This window comes from Nymphalis io, chromosome 21 (assembly GCF_905147045.1).
Source record: "Nymphalis io chromosome 21, ilAglIoxx1.1, whole genome shotgun sequence".
Taxonomy (NCBI): Eukaryota; Metazoa; Arthropoda; class Insecta; order Lepidoptera; family Nymphalidae; genus Nymphalis; species Nymphalis io.
Genome location: NC_065908.1, coordinates 9,902,714 through 9,925,197, shown reverse-complemented (window position 1 = coordinate 9,925,197; position 22,484 = coordinate 9,902,714). Strand labels below are relative to the sequence as shown.

At 33.6% G+C, this 22,484-nt stretch overlaps 3 protein-coding genes across 4 annotated transcripts in view; 1 reads left to right on the top strand and 2 right to left on the bottom strand.

Moving 5' to 3' along the window:
• The window catches only part of LOC126776882 (Krueppel homolog 2), a 92,861-nt gene that overhangs the window by 5,457 nt on the left and 64,920 nt on the right, over nt 1–22,484 (bottom strand). The window lies entirely within an intron of this gene.
• Nucleotides 1–22,484, top strand: part of LOC126776724 (neurobeachin) — a 474,955-nt gene that overhangs the window by 413,331 nt on the left and 39,140 nt on the right. The gene's annotated exons all lie outside the window — the stretch shown is intronic.
• Nucleotides 1,988–22,196, bottom strand: LOC126776818 (facilitated trehalose transporter Tret1-2 homolog). Its single transcript, XM_050499624.1, has 5 exons — nt 21,828–22,196; nt 13,656–13,755; nt 5,013–5,142; nt 3,880–4,065; nt 1,988–3,802 (listed from the first exon to the last, which is right to left on the bottom strand). Exons 2-5 carry the CDS (start codon nt 13,710–13,712, stop codon nt 2,682–2,684), a joined length of 1,494 nt encoding a protein of 497 aa, XP_050355581.1. The 5' UTR covers nt 13,713–13,755; nt 21,828–22,196; the 3' UTR covers nt 1,988–2,681.

The window sequence follows — 22,484 nt, the reverse complement described above, 5'->3', positions numbered from 1 at the left end:
CCATATAATTTTTCACACTAGGTAAATTGATTCATATAGACATCTAAAGTAATTTTAACACGGATCTATTTTTACAAATTGTTTTTGGCGTAAAATAATGACATATGATGATGATAAATAGCGTGATGAGAATTAAAATAACGTTACAAGAAATGTCGATAGTTCCTAAAACTTAACAAAAAAAGAAAACACAATTATAAAGCCACGTGTCTATCAAAAGAAAATTGGAAACCTTAGTGTTGCCAACGCGCGTTGTTGTCAAATGCAGTTTAATGGTAATGATATCAAGAACTTAAATAATACTGTGATTATCCGTTACTCTGCAATAATTGCAAAAATTAAAACACAGAAATTGCCAAATTTTTTTTTTTATATTCGCCGGGAGGGCAAATGACTCTACTCCATCTGATGGTAAGTGGTAGTAGAGTCCAAACGCGACGACGGCCAGTAAGGGGAAGGAAGGAGGAAGCAGGAATTAGAGAGAATAATTCCACAGAGCAATCGCCGTGAGCACTGTGCCTGTGCACTCTTCATATCATTGCTATGCAGAGCAATGTATGTTCCCAAGAGAGAGCATATCATTGATATACAAAAGAATAGCAATGATATGCAAATTTCAATAGGAAAGCGCTATATCGGAGAGAATCGTATGCACTCCTCGACACGTAGTTAAGTTAAACTTCAATAAAAACGAGTGGACATTAAATACACCTTGAGGTTCTTACCGCAGCATCCGGTGGCAATAATCAAAAAGGCAAATTCTTAATATTTGAATGTAAATAAAATACATGTGTCGCCATCTATGAATGACGGTTTGTAGTAGAAGGCTTCAAGGCGAACTCTCTTACGTTTACGGTTAGTGTTATCGATCCGTTAAGGTTCTCATAGTTATCCACAGATGGTATTACCACCAAAATAAATTATGGGATGGGATGAAAAATATTGTTAATAAAATATATAAAAGTTTTGTTGACAAAATACAATGCTATTATATTTTTAAGCTAAGCTCAGTACGTTGAGGTAGATAAAAACTTTGAGCACACAGATCTAGCTATTGTACTACGAGCTTAAAGCTCTAAAATTTTTATCTCAATTTAATTCAATTCATATAGGTACTTTATACGATATATATTTTTTTATTTTTTATTTATATAATATAGAAGCATATGCTCATTGATTCTCAATATCTACTACCGGTTCAGAAATACAGACCTGAGTAAACATTTATCCCCAGAAGGTCGAACACATCACACGTCGGTAGTCATTTCGCATACAAGCGTTTCTTTTTATATTTAATTTTCGCAAGTATAGATTTTTGAACCTTTCTTGGGATTCTGTCTGTATCGTGGAAATACTAATATTTTTAATTACATTTTTTGTTTAAAATTAATGATATCTAAACCCATTTCAAGTAATATACTCAGTTAAAATACGTTATTTAATCGCGACAGTATCATTAAATCTTTATTTTTTATTTAAATTCGCACCATATTTTATGTTGTATACTAGTTGTAGTAGTAAATAGTAAAAAAATATTTTTAACTAAATCATAAAGGATGTTCACGTGCTTTGTGGTCTTAATTCGTTTCTTGCTCGGCGGTGATGTAGAACACCGTGAAGCGACCTGCGTGTGTCGGATTATAGCTACATAAATAACAATAATAATAATAAAATTGTATCCACCAACCCACATTGTACGAGCGTGATAAATTAAGAGCCAAACTCAAGAGGAAAAGCTGCATTTTCCCAGCAGTGGGATAACGTACAATCTGATATTATTTACTTTATAAAAACTTACTCGATGTATCGCAAAGAGAATTTTTCAAATCGGACTGATAGTTCCTGGGATGAACGCAAATAAACTCTCTAGATTTATAATATGAACATACATATACCAGGATATATTTAAATAAATTAATTTATATGTATAGGAAATATCTATATATAATAGAAAGTCTGTTGTTATTAAAATTTTGTTAAAAAAAACTCTTGTAAAAACAACGCTTTATTTCTCACACAAAACAGTCATATTTGTACTACATCACAGAATTCGAAGACAACTATAAGATAAATATTTCTATTATTGTAGATTGTATATTGTATATATGAACGTGTAGGTACTGAGGTCATACTTCTTGTATAAAAAGTATTTAATTATATATAATTATCTAAATGTGAGCCATATTTTAGTATATTACACAAAATGCATTTCAATATACCTACTAAAGTAACAAATATAACAAAACCTTAAAAATATAATTTTCAAATAATTATTGTGAAATGGACATATTTATCGAGTAAATAAATATTATTAAATATAAATAACTGCAAAACTGCGAAGCACATTCAATGGTATCTTGTAAAGAAAGGTAAATCATATTTTAATACTTAAGTTTAGAAACATCACCATGTATACGAGCTAAATCTATCACAATGGAATGTATCACTTATTTATTACTAATAAATAGTCAACGCTTATAATACTGATCACACGAAATATAAATAATTTATATATTATCTCGCTTAAGATAGCAAAAACTACCCTTTTGAATTAGAACAATCACGACAGGACGATATCATTCACTCGAATACATTCGAGCTATCCTCCCACTCGCAGTGGCCGCATTGCGGACACGAGTGCTGACGAACCAGACGCTCAGACCCAACTCAGATCTCTAACCCTACTTCCGGTCGCCGGTCTCCCCCTTGCGCGCCTCCCTTCCCTTCTCCAGCGAGACGGCCGCTCCGGCGCTATGTCTCCTCTGCGGAAGCTCGTCTGCTCGCTTGCAGTAACCGATCTCGGGGTCGACCTCCTTCTTCTCCTCGTCGAACTGCCTCATGATCTCCGCGAGCGTCTTCCCCTTGGTCTCCGGGAGGAATAGGTAGCAGTACGCCGCCCCCAGCAGCGCGCAGATCGCGAACAGGTACAGCGTGCCGTTGCTCGTCAGCAGTTTCTCCAGCTGCGGGTAGGTCTTGATGTTGAAGAAGATCAGCACGTAGGCGCAGCAGGACGTGGCGCCGGACATGACGCCGCGGATGTCCTGCGGGTACAGCTCGCCGGACATGATCCACGGCAGCTGCAGAAAGCCCACCATACTGAAGCAGACGTGCAGCAGCACGCAGGCCAGCTTGACGAGCGGCGGCCCGTCCAGCGAGTCGCACACGGCGGCGCCCAGCATGGCGGCGCCCAGCAGCAGCCCCGACGCCCAGCCCAGCGTCTTGCGCCGGAAGCTGCTGATGAGAGCCGCGCCCACCGCGCCCATCACCACGCGCACGCCGCCCACGATGATGGACGCCGTGAACTCGTTGACGCTCGTGCCCACCGACTTGAAGAAGTCCACCGCGTAGTACAGGATCACGTAGATACCGGACATCTCTTGGAACGCGAAGAACACGATCAGCAGGCAGAACGGCTTGAGCACGCTGCGGCGCCTGAACAGGCCGAGCTTCTGGCGGAACGTCATCGACTCGGCCGACTTGCGATCCTTCGTGAACTCCATGAGCTCCTGCTGCGCCGTGCTGTTGTTCTGCCGCAGCCAGAACATGGCGCTGTACGCCTCCTTCATCCGCCCCTTGGAGGCGAGCCACAGCGGCGACTCGGGCACGAAGTACATGAGGGACGGCGTCAGCAGCGACACGGCGGCGCAGACGGCCGCCACGCGCCGCCAGTGCACGAAGGCGCCCAGCGAGTACACCACGAATATCCCCGTCGACACCAGCCCGGGGCCCACGGCGCTCAGAACCCCCCTCTTTTCCGGGGTTGTGATTTCCGCTACGTATATGTACGAGGCGGTTGACATACCTGTAACACAGGATATGAGTTTATTCTACGTTCATTTTTGTATTTTTTTTTATTGATCAATAGATTAAATTTCTTACCGATAGTGAAACCTGTTATAAATCGCCCGACGCATAAAAAGACGTATGTCTCCGAGAAGGCGATGACCAGCCATCCTATCAGGTTCGGTATCACGATGGACTGCAGGAGCATCCGACGGCCCACCGCGTCCACCATCATCCCGCCCAGTAAGGCGCCGATGGGGTTCGATATCACACCCAAACTGGCTGTTAACAATCGTTTACGAACTTTTAACTTTTGTATCATAAATAAAAAATACAAACACTTCATTTTAGGTTTCATAAATGTGATTGCCATAAGTTATTATCTATCAACTAATTAGGTGATGTTTTCTTAATTACAATAATAATTGTGCTAATCAAAATAGTTAGTAAAGCTGCATCAAACATTTCCATTTTCGAATACCCCATAAATACCAAACCAAATATTCCCCCTCAGTTAACTGGAACGTGCTTACAAATAAATGTAGCCGCTTAGGACCGGCACATTATCAGCAACAAAAGCGCTGTTTGATACAAAGCAAACTCTCTTATCAAATGTTTGCACACCCGCCTCTAAATATTGACATTCAAACATTGCTTATATTCAAATATTGATCTGTTTGATAAAAATGAGACAACTAATGTGACTTGGGCCTCATTTTGTTTATCAATTTAGATTATGACTTTTAATTGTCACATTAATGGATAATCCATTAACAATAGACCATTATAATTAAAGAGGAGTGAAAACAAATAAACATCTTTGACATTGAATTAACGTTATGCACTGAATTGGTCCACATCTTGAATAATATTAAAATTATTCACTTTAGAGTCGTGAAAAAAATTCGTTTTGATTGCACCGTAGTTGCAATCGGAACTTGGAAGTAGAATTGAATCGATGAATCGATTGGTATAGGCTATGGATATCTCTGTAATGAGCCGAAATATTCCAATCGATTTAAGTTCAACGGATCGATTGAACCTGAACTAGAACTTTAACATTACTAAATAACCTAAATATTATTGTGAAATAAAAACATTTCCGACAATGATGTGAATGTTTGTTTTTGTCTCAACGCAAAAGGCGTCTGAATGACATGTAATTTGATAAAGAACATATTTTTTATGTTTTTTTACCAACATTTTTAAGATACGTAATGACAACTTACCAATCCATGAGCTCTCGTCATAAGAGATTGAAGGATATTCGTGCGTGTACTGGGGTAGCAGAACAGCGGAGAAGCCCTGGCAGAAGCCAACCGATATATTGATAGACTGCGCTGCGAGAGCTGCGAGCACCTGTAAAATTATGATAGCCTGGTATTTAAACTGTTCGTGGCATTTATAAAAAATTAACTGTGTAATTTATATAGTAATTAATAATTATATAATTCCCAAGGACATCAACAACTTCCCAAGGAGTCAGTCAAGCCACGAAAAAATACTGTTGGTAATTGTGGAGAGCTTTTCTTACTAATAATAATGTTTTTGTACTCTGAAAGATAGTTCTATATAGATGGGATACATAAAAACAATAAACTTAAACAATTACATACAATCATAGTCATAACATACGTTGTAACCCCAAGCTACTGTCCAAATGTACTCTGAATTTCGTCATGTCTAAAAGATTATTATGTATATTTAAATAACAATAATTGTATTTTTTATTATGTTCGTAGGATTTTTTTAAAGCCGATTATTTCGTTATGGAATTGGCAAAAACTTGTATAAAAATGATTTTGTATATTTTTTTGTATTGTGATTGTCGTATTTATATAAATACGATAATGTTAATTTTTATAAAAATATATATATTTTTATAAAAACACGGAAGTAAGAAATAGCTACTTTACGACTTATCATAATATAAAAAATAACGAAAACCTTTATGTAATTAATTTTTCAGCTTCAGCCCTCTTTTCAATTTTAAATGCATTTAAATCATAAATTTGGTGAATGAGCTGTAACATCGATTGAAAACATAAAAAATAACTTAAAATATAAAAAAATAACGCTGTTTATCGCCAATCCCGATTTATTTATTTCATAACTCTAAAATTATTAACGAGTATAAGATGAGTAGTTTTAATTTATTCATTAATATTAAAACAATAGACATTATAATTAGTATATCCGTATATTACAAATATTTATGAAATAATAAAAATAAATGTGTTTAAACAGATCGTCGACACAAAAGTATTTATAAATATCGGGTTGTTGCCAAATTACGTTATCCACTTTTATTCTTATAAATAAACTTATAATTTGAAATATATTTCTAACGAAACGTGACCTAACACGATTTCATACACGTGGCTGAGACGAGTTGGTTAATGGTATGGTATTAGGGACGCATGAGTGTACTCGTAACTGAAGATTGTCATCCCATCCCATCAAAATATATTTATAAATAAAAATAATAGGTTATTCATATAAAATAAAAATTCAGGGTATCATGCTCTTCTTCTCCTAAGAAGAAGGTTTTTGGATGTTCTTCCATCACGCTGCTCTAGTGTAGGTTATGGACAATACATACATAATTATTAACTTCATTTAAGATTTGAACTAGGAGTTAATTTGTAAGACTAGATCTCCGGATTCAATCTCGGGATAGTAAAAATTTTCTGGATTTTTCTGTAGGGACTTCTAAGTAGCAGCATGGAATTAAAGATTGATAACATACATAGTGACCTGAGTCTGTATCATCTTGCACGGATAGTCTTAAAAGTTACTTTAGTTCAAGACCAAGTAACAGCATAAAAACAATTTAGACATATATTCGAATTTATTTATTCTATCAAATGTTTTAAATCGCTGTATTTTGATACCAGGCACACCAGGCAGTGACTTATCTCTCTTTCGAAGTATTAATCTGATTTATTTTAAACGCAATGTACAATTTAAATTAAAGTTGCGGAAGTATTTATTAATTTATACACATTTTATATGCCATTTTATTGCATATTTAAAATATGCATTTACACCTAAACTCTATTAAGCTATACAATATAATTGATATGACTGCTCACTTTAATAGATACAGACCAACGCACGTTCAGATTTATGCATATTAATGCATTATAATTAATATTTCAGATTCGTTTTAAATATTTTTTTTAGATTAATATTTCTAGTAATAAACTAGTAAGTGAGTTTATTTATTTATAAGATAATGAGAAAATTTTCCACACGATGTGAAATGTATAGGCGGACAGTCGTGCAAAATCGTCGAGTGGTCATTTATGTGTAATAATCGTATCTAACCACCGGAACGGAATACAATCCAGTGTGTGATTGTTTTGTTGTTAAACAGCGATTATTCGAGATGACGAGGAAAATGTCCCGTGCACGCCATTTACTTTTATTTGAACCGAACTTTTAAAGAATAATGACTGTTTATTTTAAACGTACATAAATTACCACGTTTGTTTAACTTTTTTTGTCACTGGTTTAAAATTATTCATAACTATGTGTTATATTTATTTACGCGAAAGGCTTAGACGTGATTAGGCAGTCTCATTTTGTCCAATTGGTCCAAATCACGTCCAATTCACACATGGTCTCTCTCGAATGGCTCTTGGGCGCGAATTGGACCAATCGCGTATCAGGTACATTGGAGCAAATCATAATTGAACGAATCGCTACTAAATAAGGCAAACACCTGATAATAAGTTGGATGTTTTAGATATATTAAACATTCCTTACATTGTTAATACGCCATCAACAATTAGAACTAAAATGCTAAATCTATTGTGTTTGTAATTATACTGGCTCACTTCGAAAACCGGAACACAGTAACCCAATCAATATAATCAGAGAACAGACTGATCTGCACAAAACCATATGCACGTACATAAATATGTACATATACATATATAGAATCGAACGCCAATCCCGTTGTACCTAATTGATTTATATACTGGCGCGCTTCTTGCCCTCACCCGTTTTAATAAAATGAATTAAATAAAAAAGCTACTACTTGAATATCTTAATCATATATCACAAAAAATATCTTAATTATCATGAACTCGATGAGGTGGTCCATGTAATACAATACTTACAGTGAGATTAACTCCGATCGATTCGAAATAAACCTCTACTACTCTCGACGCATGCATCCCAATGCGTTTACTTGGAGACTGCGTGGTGCTGTGGTATTGAGGTAGGACGACCGCGAATGTAGTTAAGGTTATGGGTTCGGTCACGAAGATAAAACCACTGAATGAGTCGGACGTATATAATAAATATCACTTTGAATATACTTATTCGTGTAAATAAATTATATAAAATAGTTTTTTTTTTATATGTTATAGTTAGGCGGACAGATAAATGGCACTTGATGTTAAGTGGTCACCACCGCCCGTAGATATTGGCGGTGTAAAAAGTCTTAAGCATTCCTATCATCGCCAATGCGCCACCAACTTTGGAAACTAAAATATTATGTGTCTTGTGCCTGTAGTTACACTGGCTCACGCACCCTTAAAATCGAAACTCAACAATATTAAGTATTGTTATTTTGAGCTAGAATATCTACAGTAACAGCCTGTTAATGTCCCACTGCTGGGCTAAGGCCTCCTCTCCCTTTTCGAGGAGAAGGTTTTAGAGCTTATTCCACCACGCTGCTCCAATGCGGGTTGGTAGAATACACATGTGACATAATTTCAATGAAATTAGACACATGCAGGTTTCCTCACGATGTTTTCCTTCACCGTCAAGCACGAGATGAATTTTAATCACAAATTAAGCACATGAAAATTCATTGGTGCTTACCCGGGTTTGAACCCACGATCATCGGTTAAGATTCACGCGTTCTAACCACTAGGCCATCTCGGCTTTTTTTTTTTTTAGAATATCTAATGGGTGGATATATGGTGGGTAGTACCTACCTAGACTGTCTTGCACAAAACCCTACCACATAGTGGATGCATTTGTATTCGTAAAAGATAATGCTTAAAAATAGGCATAAAGATAAGGTCAAGTAAGAAAACTTATCCGTGCAGGACATAATACCTATATGATATTGTTTAAACTTAAGTTTTCGTAACCAATTTCACTTCTAGATTTTTTAATTTTACACTACAATGGCAAGTGAACGTAAGGCCGTGTGTGTTTTTTAATCGTCAAGTGACATTTCGAGATCTATACGTATGACATTCGATAGATGTTTAAAAATATATTCAATATTATTTTTTTTAATTCAAAATATTTTTACCTTTACATGAATAATGATTGTTTATTTACAACGCTGTTAGGGGCAAAATCATAATATTGAAAGGTCAGGACGGAGTCAGATAGCAGAGCCCTCATCATCATTAATTTATAGAACATACGTCATTGATATATCTAGACACTATTTATTATTAAATAATAAATAAACTAATAATAGATAAAAATAATCGATAACTTTTATGTCTCTGGCAGTAGGAGAACACACATTGAAAAGAAAATTAATTAAAGGAACTATAACTCTATATTTAACAAAAACTATTATTACTAAACTAAATTATTTATTATTATTATTATTCTGGTTCTTTTTATTCTAAAAGTAACAGCCCATAAATATCCCAATGCTTGGCGAAGTGTTTTCCCTATGCCGCTAGAGGGGTTTTGGAGATTCTTTCTAGAGTCTTTACTGGTGGTAGAGCTTTGTGCAAGCTCGTCTGGGTAGGTACCACCCACTCATCAGATATTCTACCTCGAAACAACAATACTTACTATTGTTTGTTGCGTTCCGGTTTGAACGCTCAGTGAGCCAGCGTAACTACAGGCACAAGGGACATGACATCTTCGTTCCCAAGGTAGGTGGTGCATTGGCGATCTAACGAATGGTTAGTATTTCTTGCATCGGTGCAAGCGGTGGTGACCGCTTAACATCAAGTGGCCTATTTGCCCGTCCGCCTAACTATAAAATAAAAAAAATTAAGCATTTGTAAAGTCAGTGGAACTTGGTCTAATTCAAACCTTTAGTTAAGTGTGAATCAAGTGTGATATTTCTTATCATTTCATTATTATTACACTTGTTCACATTTTATTTTCATGTAATTCGATATAAATTAAATTTGATGTATTTCATTCTGTCATAATAATATATAATAGAAGTGACGATAGTTGGTCGATTAATCTGCGGTCAAATTACGAGTATTATGCCACTGTAAGCTGACAAGTTGGACGATAATAAGTTACAAAAAAAAGATGATTTTTTTACATACAGACAGCAAAAATATGATAGATAAACCCATATTTTACAATACTGCGGTACCATGACCATTTTTTATTTAAAATATATTTCAAATTTAAAAAAAGCGCGTCGTAATTGAAAAATAAACACGTGCACAATATCTGCAATTAACTCTATACGGTATTTCCGTTTCGTCAATAAATGACGCTAAATAAAATGGATCATGTTATTTTTTTTAACGAATAAAATCAAAGCTAATTAAATATAATAATAATAATATACCTTACTTATTACGTCTGGTATATTCTGTTTTTTTTTTAAATACTCAATCAGTCCTGTAATCTTGTTAAATCGTACTTGTGACATAAAGATTATAATTTACAATATTTAATAACTATCTCGTTTGCAAACAATTTGTTGCAATAGTTATGCAATCAACGTTGCCGTTGTAAATAAAACTATCTGACGCGATAGCAAATGGCATCCCTTACTAGAAAAGGAAACAAAGGTTCGAGATTCCATTTCGAATGTTTCGGTTATGTTAAGATTTACGCTTTTTACTTAATTGTAGACAAAAAATAAATAATAAACGATTAATGTTAATGTTCTCAAAACAATGCAAAAAGGCTCTAATAATAAAACCGTTAAAAAAAATATCTACGAATTTACACCAATTAATATAATAGTTGATATAAAGAAGTTATTAAGTATTACATAATACAAGAGGCTGTAATTACGCGACAGTGTAAAATCACATCGTACAGCGTGTTAATTGTTATTGTTTTGTATTCAATCTAATTTCTAGTTTTGTAACTTAACACAGTTTTGTTATTGTTTAAACAAAACGTTACGAGAAAATCAATCGGCATTGTATTTGCCGTCTCGTTTACGTGGAATGAATTACTTTTTTGAACAGAATAGCAAATTTAAATTTCAGTATTCAATATTGAAGCGTTACACTTACCTTTTGATCTTCAAAGTGAAACTATTACCGAGCAGTACCAGTGGAAGAAGTTCGATAAGATTTTTTTTGTTGGTAAATTTCATATTGTTTTATAAAATGAGAAATAGGCTAGACTAGGCTAGGCTCATCATCTTTAAACGTCCCTTTGCATACAAACGGGTCTTTACAATTTTTTAATGTAATGACAGAGACAATTAAAACGTTTTCTGGAATCCTGTTATAAAAATCTTACGTATTGCAACACCAGCCAATTTATTTCTACAAATAATAAATAAGTAATGGAAATTTATTTCACAATGGATATTAAATTTTTTTTTTTTTTATGTTATATTAGTATTAATCGTATTATGTTATTCAATCGAAATCAAATTTTATTTTAGATAAATCTATTTAATACAAGTCTCGTTATGACAAAAAAAATGGTTACAACTTGACAAGGCGGCGGCATTGATCGAGCTCATCCGACGACAGTTCAAGTTCAATAACGCGACTCGCTCGTGTCCACTACAGTGTCTCTAATACAACCTTCGCACGTTGTCACTAACGATGGCACCCGACATTACTCGTTTTAATTGGCATTTTGTAATAATATATATACACATATATAAACATTATAATGGTTGTATTCAATCGAAACAAGAATATAAAAAATTGTGTCAAAAATAAAATGGTTCTACATTGATTTAAAAATATTTTGTTTCTTATATGCGTTTTAAAATCATTTCTTGTACTCGATATATAAAAGAATTACGTAAAAGTATATTCTTAAAATATATTTACAGAATTATTTGCCCGAGTCGAAAATTTTCGAGATTTTAAAATAATATGCTTATTTATTTTATTTACGTACGAAGTTATTTATACGTCGTGAGGTAAATTTTATTTAAAACCAAATAAACAACACTCAATTATAGTCGATTTTCTTTTGTATATGAATTAATTCTTTTGATTTCAGACAAAATAATTACAATATTTAAATTTAGCAAACCTATACTTCTGTTTTATAATATGTAGCTTATATTATATCTTGTTGATCATATTACATTTGTAGTTAAAATACGCGCTCCGTGTTTGTCGGTAAAGACTCGGTCAGTCTACGGTTCAAGTTCAATAACGCATCGCATCACGGACGGCTGATCGTTTTAATATCTAAAGTATTTGTTTTTCTACTTATTTTAATTTCGTTCAACAAAACGTCGTTTATTTAATACTAGCTGCCATAGTTTCATAGTTGATTCTTTATTTTAGAAAGATGTAACTAAAAAATATACAAAATATAAACACTACTACATTTATCGTATTGTCTAACGAGAAGTTCCATATCAATCGGATTAGTAGTTTCTGCGTGAATCCGGAAAGCAAAATAACCTCTCGCTATCCCTTTCTGGTCGTGTCGGGTTGTGATATTGCACTATTTTCTACTCATATGGCTTATCATTGAAACTGGACATTTAGGACCATAATTCAGTTAAGAACTTAATGCCGATGTTATAGGAAACAGTCGACTGATATGCAAATTGACATGTACAATTTTAAACAAATGTATAAATACATAATAGACCCAGACTCGGGGCGGGAATCGAACCTTCAACCCCGGATCGGAAGGCAGGGTCACTGCTAACTGCGCCATCGAGACAATCAACGTATAATTTAATATTAAATAATAAGATTATAACATTGAAAATGTTATATAATGGTGCTACAATCAAATCATATCAGAGAATCTAATGTCCAATCGTGATAGGTCCAATTATCCTTATATACTAACGATTATACAAGAGCTATCATTTCGATCATACATTAACACAATGCCTTATACACGAACCGTTTAACAATACATTAATATTATTAATTAAGTCCTGTTTACGACCAATTTTTTTTAATAATACATATTTAACATTATTATATAAAAAATTGAATCGATTTTTTGGTCCGTGTGGTTCTTGCAGAGCATCGGTATAGCCGACAAAGGGATACTTCGTTAAGCGCATCCTTAAACAAATATGTAAACCGCTCAACCACACACCTACGGTGATTTTGAATCAATTCACCAGCCAGAAGAGCCCAAAGAACAATTAGCTGGTCGTTGCTGCTTCTGATTTTTTTATGCAGTTGACAGCTGAGAATTGTCTACATCTACGCAATGCAGGCAATACAATGGTGAACGGCAAAAAATACCAAATGCGTAAAGAATACTCAAATAAAATAACGGCGTAGTCTGAACGTCGGAACAGTCGAAGATACAATGAAAGGATTGAACGCTAGATATATAAAATCCCTTAATGAATTATTAACATTTATATGTGTATATTTATGCACGCATTACACAACATTAATTACAAAATAAACATTTGACGCATGTACGTGCTAATATGTGATTTTACATTCAGTGATAAGTATTTTTCCTATAAAACAATGCATTATTAGGTTATCTCCAGTTTTCTCTTGAAGCGAAATATGCCTACTGATATATCAACTATATTAATAAATTTATATTTCATCGTATACTTATAAAACAATTAATTTGTGGCAATCACACGAATCAATTCGTCTTAATCAAAATTGCGAGTATAATTTTGTTATTAATTAAAATCTTAAAGTTAATACGATATACGATAATAATCAATTGGTTTTATTTAGATTGTGTATAATGAAATAGTTTACCATGTAAAGATCTCCATAGCGGCACACTTTCCAAAAGCCCTTGATGCTCGCGAGCATGGTGCGCGCGCGTCGCTCCCCGTAGCGCGCCGCTACAACCCTCCTGCGGAACCGAACATTGCTTGGTTAATAGCTTATAACATTATTTATCCTAATATCTAATCTAAGTTTTATATATTTGTTTTTAATTACTTAACTAGGATGTACAGGTAGTGTTTGCAGACTTAGTTTATTGAGGCTATCAAGTACTTAGCACATTAAGCCTTTTGCACTAAGCCGTGGTGATTGTTACAAAGATATAAATGATTATCTCTAGTCAATATTAATCCAAAGTATTAGCAGTTAGCTTAATAATCGCGATAGATAGCAATCACGTGTCTATAAACTAGAAATAGTCTCACTTTTATCCTCATGTAACAGTCAATAAATTATATAATATCAGATAATTATTTTTCATGCATTTTGTATAACTTATTTTCAAAAGAGTTCAGGCTATTTTAGGCCACCTAACGAAAAAATGGTGGACGCTATAAGCGTTCACCATTATCCACTATAAAAAATGTGAATAATTCCTTTGATGAACAATGGGGCGTCATGGAAAGATTATTTTATAATTATGCCTCGTGTCTGCAATTACGCTGGCCCACTCTTCAAACCGGAACATAGCTAAACAAAACATTGCTATTGGGCGGTAGTATAAATAATGAGCTAGCAAACTACACAGACGGGTTTGCACAAACCCCTACTACTAAGAAATACTATTCGTACACCATGTTTTTGAGAATCAATCAAATATAAATTAAATTATAATAAATAAATAAGTCCCTAACTTTACAGACCAATCTAAACTTCATAATTAATATTTAGATAAAAACTTGAATTAGTATGTTTTGAATATCATAATCATCAATGTTTTGTTTACCCAAATTGCATAATATCTTGTTATCACTCGAACGTTATCGGTTAAAACTTATCTCAACGTAGGTCATCAAATTGCGTACAATGCTGTTGAGATGTTGTTTGAAAGAATTATGACTATTTTATTCAATAAATAACAAAGGCACAGCACGCGTCGTGATGTATGATGAAAAATCTGCTGATTCGTCTCAGGTCATGTTACTGAACCGGTGATATTTTTAAGTATACTTACCCGACGACGGGTAAGCCAAACAGAAGGGTATTTTTTTTATAAACAATTCACGAATCGTACGTACGACTCGCACCGCGCGCGCCACCTGTATCGTATTGAATGTTATCATACTATGTCAGAAATGTTCATACCAAGTGCCAATAACAATTGTACCGTCTCGTACATATTTATTGGCAATTAATTGTACTCTATCGGATAAACATTGACCGAACGGAATATGGGCAGAAACTTTTTTTTTATATATATTATGATGAAACTGAATAATAGGTTACTTTAGCGATATAAGTGCGTTCAAATTTAAGCGAATGATGATTGCCTTAAATTTGAAAACAATTTACAATAACGGCGTATTTTTTTTCTCTATCCACAAGTCGATTTAAGGTTTCAAAATTTTAAAGGTAAAGCGGTGTGTAGGTACGCTAAGTTATTATTTTACCTTAAAAACTGTGAAAGGAAGCTTTTTTTATATCTAACGTCAAAACCAACGAAATCGATTCAACATTGTAATTTATGCTAAATAAAAATATACATTAAAAGTAATCAGTTCTTTGAATTATGTTCAATGTATTTTACGTCCATCCGCTCTCGTCTAATTCAAAAGATACGCGAATATAAATAACTTCAACGTGCGTAGATACATATGAATTGACCGCTATTTACGTACCGATTAAACAAACGCGTTTTTTTAGTCTTGTTTTGATATTAGATTAGAACTGAAATGGTTTTAAAAAGCGATTATATAAGGTCCCTATAATTGAATCTAAACAATAGTTTTGTATAAGACTGTTTGTTACCAATTAATATATATTTATATTTAAATTATTACAAAGTATTTTTTTCGAAAGTTGTTTAAATTGTATAATAAGGTAGGAGGTTCATACTTCAACATTTATACTCACTTCGCGTTTATAATATTAGTATGATATTTGTGTCGTCTAAGGAAATGAAATCCAATTTTATAGTTATAAAACATTAGTGTAGCAACTGGTATCTAATACATAAAGACTATGTAATTTCCTATGTAAATGATATGAAATTTATTACCATATTAAATATTAATCATATTTAATATCAAATAAACAAGTATAGCACATTTGTTACATTCACTTCCTCGACAAATGATCTCAAGTGCTCGCTTCCGAGTTGCAAAGAGGAAATTCGTACTTAGCGTTCGTGTCAAGTTATGTTGTCACATGATACAGTTTCAGATAGGCTAAGTCTATCCACTTGTTTATACTCACAGATCAATATCAGGCTAGTAGCGAGCCGTTAAAGTCGTTCCTACATATTTTTACGTCATATGCAGAAAATTTCAACTCTTTTTTTATAGGAACGCTTTTAGCTTATGACTCCCTAGTCCATTCTACCATCCGTAAGCGAAATTAATCGTTTCTTAAACATTGTAACCGGTCAATTTCGGTTTGTTATTTTTTTTATCGGTTATGATATAGCTACGAATGGTGCGTGATCTAATATTAAGTTGTACTTAACTTACAATTGCCAATAATTTTAATATTTTATTTGATTGTTTTTTATTGAAAGTCTAATCCGAATGCTTAATAACTAAATTGTTCTAAATTAAAAGAGAGTGTGTGTTAACACCCTCTCATACATTTAAATGAATTCATATTTACGATTTCAAGGTTAATAACCTTTTTATTATCAGCACCATTGACAATTTATTTTCATATATTTAATCTAGATTGATATAAATTCCAGAAAAACAAGTGTGCTAATTAAAAAATTCATATAATGTCGTAGTAGTAACAGCCAGTGAATGTCCCACTGCTGGGCTAAAGCCTCCTCACCTTTTTTGAAGAGAAGGTTTGGAGCTTATTCCGAGGTTTGATGAATAGGAAGATTTGGACCTTCTCCTCATATAATGTATGTATATATAAATATAACGATTCAATAATCGATATACAATTGTAAATAATAATCGATCGTGTGAGTCGATAGCGGTTATCGCAGCCCCGGTCTGAGGTCATAATAAATAGAAATGTTTACGCTTACATTGCCAAGACCTTCGCAACAACGCATCTTCTTATGTACTCTTTGCGAATGTATTTTACCCGTTTTATTATGTTTGACCTATATTTTATTATTCATACTGTATGTTCATTAACAATTTTATTTTATATAAAACTTTTTGTAATACAAAAATGGATAATTCGATTTCGTCGAATTCAGACAGTTGTTAGTCAAACACATGTAAATTTTCTAATTTAAATACTATACTAACTACGTGATTCGCTTGCTTTATCCTTGTCCCATTTACTTTGACTCGGTGATTTGTATTTTTTTGATTTTTTAGAATCAGACAGGCATCCCGTTATTAAAGCGCTAACAGCAATAGGTATTAATAGATACGCACAACGAAATCACGCTCACCCACGTCTCGAGACGGGACCGCTCATTCGTTCTATTCTATTCTACAATAAACTGGCAACCTTGATACTGTTGATGGTATGTATCTAATTTAATCACACACTGACTCATTTTTCACACCGGAACACAACAGTACAGTACGACAGACAAGTTGTCGTCGCCTGGCGGTAGATTATCATGCTGTAACCCACCCATTCGGTATTGCTCAGGGCCTTAGCACAAATACATCATAAGGAAAATTACGAGGTACGATCGATCGCGTTCTAATTTGTCGACTAGATGAATACGTTGATAGTTACTGAGATAATTATTAATTATATATTATTCTATATTAGTTGCCTTTGCGACTACGAGTTTGTTATATATTAATCGGTTTTCGTATGTAACAATTAGAGTTTTTTTTTTTATATTCGCCGGGAGGGCAAATGACTCTACTCCACCTGATGGTAAGTGGTAGTAACTCTACTAACCTAACCTAACTAACCAAACGCGACGACGGCCAGTACAGACGGGAAAAACGTTCTGCACTAGCCGCCTTCGCCTTGCCGGCCCGCAAGATGCCTCTTCACGCCTCGTTCGAAGGAACCCGGGTTGTAAGAGGAGGGGAACACGTGAGCTGGTAAGGAATTCCATTTTTTTTGGAGTGCGACAAAGAAAGGAGTTGCCAAATTTCTTTGTTCGCGATGGAATTGATGTCACAGTTAGGCGGTGACATCGAGAACCAGCTCGCGTGGACTTAAGAAGGAAGGGGAAGCAGGAATTAGAGAGAATAATTCCTCAGAGCACTCGCCGTGATACAGTCGATAGAAAGCGCTCAGTGCTGCTATCTGACGACGCAATTGTAAAGGTTCAAGGGTGTTTGTCACCTTTACGTCGCCAATAATACGCACTGCACGTCGCTGCAACCGGTTCAAAGCCTCCAGTAGGTACTTAGCGGAGCCATCCCAAAGGTGCGAGCAATATTCCACGCAAGACCGTACCTGTGTTTTGTACAGCAGGCACAGTTGTAGTGGCGTGAAAAAACGCCGCACCTTGTTCAGAACTCCGAGTTTCCGTAAAGCTGTTTTTATAACAGCCTCGATGTAATCCCTTGGACTAAGGTCGCAGCGAACGTCAATCCCCAGCATGGCGATTTTGCTTTGTATCACCAGCGGAGTACCACAGTTATGGTTTATCTCATACATTTTGGTAGAAATAAATACATATAAAATAATATAAAAAATTTAAGATTAATACTAACGATAAAATATACTCGAATTATTATGTTGTTTCAATATTAATAATAAAAAAAAAACTTAAAAATAATGCAGTCGTTTTTATGTTTATAAACAAGCTACCTAAAACAAAAAATATAATCTCTTGTAAAACCAATCATGTCTAAACTCTTATTATATCAATCAAAGAGGTTTTATTGTAATATAATTGTGCATCTGCATGCCAATGATAAATCTTAGTATAATTTAATATTTGTCGAATAGAAGAATACTGAATGTTAATCGCTCGAATTATTTTTGGCAGAACTTCGCCCGTAGGTTGTAAACAATATATATTATTACGTCTTCAACGCGCGTTCCACGCCTTTGTTTGATCCTAAGAAATCTATATTTATTTGCCGTGTACGCTAAAATAATGATTATTTGGTTCGATTGTATATCGTTGTTACTAAACGAAAGTAGCGCACTCTTTAAAATAAAAAAGTAAAAAAAAAAAATCCAAGTACGTCTCAACATTACGAAACAAAATTCTCAATTTAATTTAAAATCTCTATGTATTATATTTTTTTAAGCTGTTTGTAAATAATTAGTCAGACAGGACATTGTATATATACATACATATATAGTTTACCTTTGATGATAAAAAACGAGTTATTCTATTTATGTAATTATTATAAAAATCAATTGAATTAAGTTTTTTTACTTGTGTAGGGCTTTGTGCAAGCTCGTCTGGGTAGGTACCACCCACTCATCAGATATTCTACCGCAAAACAGCAATACTTGATATTGTTGTGTTCCGGTTTGAAGGGTGAGTCAGCCAGTGTAATTACAGGCACAAGGGACATAAAATCTTAGTTCCCAAGGTTGGTGGCGCATTGGCTATAAGCGATGGTTGACATTTCTTAGAATGCCAATGTCTAAGGGCGTTTGGTGACCACTTACCATCAGGTTGCCCATATGCTCGTCCACCTTCCTATTCTATAAAAAAAAAAAAATATCGTTTTATATATCTGTCATCTAACTCTATATATGCAAATTTTTAGCTGATTTAGATGTAAGTATGTCATCTTACGCTCATTGAAAAAACATATGTCATGAATATGTAATATAAATGTAATTATTACATATTCTATAAAATTCGTATCTGATATGTAATACACATATCATATAGGAATTTTTTTCTATGTCCAAAACATTGAGTCAATAAAGGTTATTTTAAAATTAATCTTTGTGAAATTATTAGATGAGCAATTAACAGACTTGCCCTGTTTAGTTTTAATGAATAGCAGATTTCTCCACGAGGACAACATATAATTTATTTCTAATAAACATAAGTAATATAAATTAAAATAAATATATTGTTATTAAAATTGCAGTACTTATGTCTATGTTATAAATGTAATTTATTCTAATTATATATAATTCACGTCTTTGACATAACCTGGCTTGCTATTTTTACGTATAACTTTATAGATTACCTAGTTTTAGATTAGGATATAAGTTCGCAGATCCCAAAATACAAAAAAGGTTTAAATAAAAAAAAATTGGGTTTTTTAGTCGAAGATTCTCAGTAGCAACCCGAATTCTGAAGTTGGTAGTGCTAAAACTCCCGTTCTCGGAAAGCAGGTAAAGCCGTTGGTCCTGCGCCTGACCTTTCTCCAGTCATGTCGGATTGCCTTCCCATCAGATTACGAGAGTGAGGAAATAGAGAGTACATCTGAGTTCGCGCACACACTTGTGCAATATAATATGTTCTGCGCAGTTGGCTAATCTCTATTGACATTTGCCGCTATGGTGGAAATCGGTCAGGAGAATATGAAATAATTTTTCAAGGAGTACTTGGTAACTAACACTCTATTTATTCTGATATAAAAATGCATCAAGTTAATCTTCACGTGTCGGTTGTAAATATCGTATCAAATATATACTTGATGCTTGTAGCAATAATTTGATTTATATCAATGTGCACGCTATGTAAAGTAATAAACATGTTTCCAAGTTCAAGGCTCAGTTGATATGGAAACTGATCGTATTACCAGACTCGTTTATTATATATTAAATATACACATATTTATTTATATAATGCATATGCATTTTAAGTTTCTATCGCACGAGCGCTATCAAGCGAAGCAAACGTACCCAAAATGTCTGTCCTGATTAAATTTCGGGAACAGAAGTCATTCTCAACGAAACTAGCCAACTGAGCTCACATAAAAAGTACTACGGGATCTGCTATGCTACCTCGAATTAGATGTCTTAATTGACCTGACCTGGCGTTCTATCAAGGAACCTCGGTATTTACGTAAATCAACTAGCTACCAAAAACAACGAGACATTTTGTGACATACAAAGTTGTCAAAGAACGACTAGAATAAGAGCATCAGAGATTAACTTAACATAACGCAAATAAATTGTTACAATACGTGTATTTGATCTAATTCATTTTAAATACAAATTTATTCATATATTTTATAGTATATTTACATCGTCGATACGTTGATTATTTTTTATCCTTGAATGAACTAAACGTTTTTATTTATAATTAATGCCTTTAAAACATTTCTAAAACAAATAGTTTACTATATGTATGATTGCAAATTTACTTCGGAACTTTAATTTACAACGTTTATATGTAACATATATTCTATGAGATGATGTTGGTTCATCCTATCAAATAATCTTGTAGATGCTGAAAAACCTAAAAACCATCGTACATTCCTTCAACGAGGAGACCACAAGAGGCGATAGAACAACTACTCCAAATTTGTGGATATGATATACTGTGTAAAAAAAAATTATATTAAAAATAATATCGAATATAATTTTGATAATTGTACAAAATCATAGCAGTCAACTATAATAAAAAAAATATATTCATTTCCATTCATATCATAGCAAAACAAATGCCTTTATTAAAATCAATTATTAGCGCCGAACATTAACTGATTAATCGAAAATTTTCACTTTTTTTTAAATATAAAACACTATTGTATATATATATATTTTTTATCTAAAAAAATTAAAAAAATATATTTAACGTATATAATAAAATATTATATTATTGATTTATTATATACATAAAAATAACCATATATTAACAAAGTATAATTAAATAATTTACGCAACATAGCTATTACTACTTAATAAAAGATTAATAAGTAATGAATTGTTAACAACAAGAGCGAATTGCTCCACTTTTCCGAATCCATGACTTTGTTTTTGAAGTTATTAATAGTTGAGAATCGTTTTGTTCAAGATTTCAAAGGTCATATTATCTCTATTTGAAAACAAATCTATTGTTAAAATGTTTATACAAAATACCTATATTATATGTATATATATATATTTAATATTGATGTGATTTTTACTACTAACGCGCCAACAAAAATACTATTATAGATTGTAATATTTGTATCAACTTACTCTGAACGATTTCCTGTAATTGTCCCCAACTTGACAAATTGCAAAATCTTTGTACAAAACAAATATTTTTCATGAAAATTGTCTTCTCACTTTTACGAACACAATGTTTACGCGGGAAAACTCTCGACGTGCACAGCGTTTAAATTTGGAACGCACGTGCGATCCCACTGGTGTTTTGCTCTTAAATTCGCCACAGATTATATTTATATTATTATATTCTAGTGTAAATTTATTTTTATTTATTTTTTTCTGTGACAGTCACATCACAGTTAAAGCCAGGCGATCGACTGTTTCCGAAAGAGGTTGTATGTTCTTGACCTTGCGCTGCTCTCGGGCGCACTGAAGCCGCTTTTCGTTCTCACAGTCTGTTTTATAACGCACTGTTGTTGGAACTTTTACCGACTGAGCCACTGATAAACGTTTAAGGGACGTCTCCGCCGAGCGCATTTGTTAATGGAAATTAATATTTAATCTGTATACATAATTAATTATTTAATATTTGTTCGTCGCTTTATATTGTTATTGTTTTTAGGTTTCGATTGTGTTTAGCGTATTAAGTAATCGATTTGAGATAAACGTACCAGCTGCGAATACACAATTTAGATAATAACTAGACATTCACAAATTATTAAATTTAATTGTTTTTTTTTTCTATTT